Source organism: Agelaius tricolor, unplaced genomic scaffold (assembly GCF_023055355.1).
Source record: "Agelaius tricolor isolate 1412-34295 unplaced genomic scaffold, bAgeTri1.0.p SCAF_40, whole genome shotgun sequence".
In the NCBI taxonomy this organism is placed as follows: domain Eukaryota; kingdom Metazoa; phylum Chordata; class Aves; order Passeriformes; family Icteridae; genus Agelaius; species Agelaius tricolor.
In genome coordinates this window covers 1031970-1034560 of record NW_027269300.1, presented here as the reverse complement: position 1 = coordinate 1034560, position 2591 = coordinate 1031970, and the positions used below count along the sequence as shown (strand labels likewise).

Genomic DNA, 2591 nt, shown 5'->3' with positions numbered 1-2591 from the left:
GTGCCCAGGACCCTCTGGGATGGCTCTGGCCTTTCCAAGGGGTTTGAGAGAGGTCCCACAGTGACACTGCCCAGCCTTCTCAACAGCCCTGACACCAAAGGCCTTTTCCACATCCCTCAGTTCCAGGTCAGTGCCCAGAACACAGCACAGCCCTGTCCAGGTCCTCGGGCTGGTTCAGAAGGGAGGCAGCTCTGATTTCTCCCCACAGACCCTCACTCTATCCAATGTCTCTCTCTGCAGTCCATGGCTGCCCTGAGCATTTTTTCCTGGAGCCTCCCTGCCTGGGATATTTCTCTCCATGCAGTCCTAACCACAACCCAGCAAAGAATTCAGGTGTTTTCCCAGAGGATGTTACTCTCAGAGTGAAGTGGCCTCAAGCACTGTTTGTGCCACTGGAATTGTGCCACCCCCGGGTGCTGCTGATGGTGTTTGTGCTCACTGGGGTTCATCTCCCCACACACACACCATGCACTGCTGAGATCTCCTCAGCACAGAGCAAACATGGCCTGCTGGCCTGGTCCCTTGGTGTCCCTCCATGCAGGGACAAACAACCTCCTGCAGGTGGGGAGAGGCCAGTGCTGGCAATGGTGGCTGCAGGGGCTGCTGTGGGACAATTGCCCTGGGGCACCTTCCCAGGCTGTCCCAGAACAAAGACACAGCCCAGGCCCTGCTCTGCTGCTGCCTCAGGTCCATGCCAGGAGCTCTGGCTGTGCCAGGACACTGCTGTGAGCGCCCCCTGCACACTCCCCCCTGCCCCAGGCCCTGGGCTTTGCTGGGCCAGGGCATTCCTGGAGCACATTGCTGACAGCAGCTCTGGAGGAGAGCAAAGCCTCCCTGCCCTGCCCTCAGGAGATGCCCTTTGCTGATGGAGCTGCTGTGCTGGAGCCCAGCTGTGTCCCAGCAGTGCCCATGGCCTGGCCCTGCCTGTGGCCACAGCAGGGACACGCAGCAGGACAGGGACCAAGCTGCCAGAGCACTCCGGCCTTACAGCCACAGCAGGGCTGGCAAGGACAGGGTGGAGCTGGGCAGAGCAGATGGGGGAAGAGCCAGGGCCATTGTCCCTGGCTGTGCTGCTGTGCTGGGAGTCTCTTCCCTCCACCTCTGCTCACAGGCACTGCCCCTGCAGGGACAGAGAAGGGCTGAGGAAATGGCTTGGACAGACAAATCAGGGCAGGCACTTCTTTTTATTTAAATGCCAAGAAACAAGCCTTTTGCAAGTCTTTGTATTTCAAAAGAAAGGTAGATATTCATGTAGAAATGCTAAGAGTATTACTACAGTATTTTGTAGGAAACATTACAACAATAGGAAAAGTTACCTTAGTAAAAATAGACAAATAGGGGGGTAAAAAGGCTGTGATTGTAAAGAGTTATATTCTGAAGGCTCTGTAGCAGAAAAGAGAATTTATTGCTTCTGAAGATGCAGTCACCAGTTTTCCCAAGGCATCCTTGAGCTCCTGGTTCCTCAGGCTGTAGAGAAGGGGGTTCAGGGCTGGAGGTACCATTGAGTACAGAGCAGATAGCGACATATCCAGGGATGGGGAGGAGATGGAGGGGGGCTTCAGGTAGGCAAAAAAGCCAGTGCTGAGAAACAGGGAGAGCACGGCCAGGTGAGGGAGGCAGGTGGAAAAGGCTTTGTGCCGTCCCTGCTCAGAGGGGATCCTCAGCACGGCCCTGAAGATCTGCACATAGGAGAAAACAATGAACACAAAACAGCCAAATGCTAAGGAGGCACCAACCACAATAATCCCAAGTTTCCTGAGGTAGGAGTGTGAGCAGGAGAGCTTGAGGATGTGTGGGATTTCACAGAAGAACTGGCTCAGGGCATTGCCATGGCACAGAGGCAGGGAAAATGTATTGGCTGTGTGCAGCAGAGCATAGAGAAAGGCACTGGCCCAGGCAGCTGCTGCCATGTGGGCACAAGCTCTGCTGCCCAGGAGGGTCCCGTAGTGCAGGGGTTTGCAGATGGACACATAGCGGTCGTAGCACATGACTGTGAGAAGTGCAAATTCTGCTGACATGAAAAAGGCAAAGAAGAAAACCTGTGCAGCACATGCTGAGTAGGAGATGGTGCTGGTGTCCCAGAGGGAATTGTGCATGGCTTTGGGGACAGTGGTGCAGATGGAGCCCAGGTCGCTGAGGGCCAGGTTGAGCAGGAAGAAGAACATGGGCGTGTGCAGGTGGTGGCCGCAGGCTACGGTGCTGATGATGAGGCCGTTGCCCAGGAGGGCAGCCAGGGAGATGCCCAGCAAGAGGCAGAAGTGCAGGAGCTGCAGCTGCCGCGTGTCTGCCAATGCCAGCAGGAGGAAGTGCCTGATGGAGCTGCTGTTGGACATTCCTTCACTCTGGGCATGGTGGACTGTTGAAAGAGGACATTGACAAAGTTCGATCAAATTTTTTGAGTCAATTCTATGTGGTTTTTTTGGAATCTCTGCAAAATCATTTCTCTTCCTGGGAGGAAATTTGGCTAAACTATTTTTCATTTTGAGTTTGTGCTGCTGAGTACCTGCCTCATCTTTAGCACTGCTCTCAGGCGGAACACTGGGGAGCCCAGAGGGAAAACAGGGCTCCCTGAGCCCCAGTGCAGTCAGTGC

The 2591-nt window shown here is 54.9% G+C and overlaps 1 protein-coding gene across 1 annotated transcript; it reads right to left on the bottom strand.

The window, feature by feature from the left end:
* Positions 1 to 1367: 1367 nt before the first annotated feature.
* Positions 1368 to 2333, bottom strand: LOC139603629 (olfactory receptor 14A16-like). Its single transcript, XM_071454520.1, has one exon. It carries the CDS (start codon positions 2331 to 2333, stop codon positions 1368 to 1370), a length of 966 nt encoding a protein of 321 aa, XP_071310621.1.
* Positions 2334 to 2591: the final 258 nt, after the last annotated feature.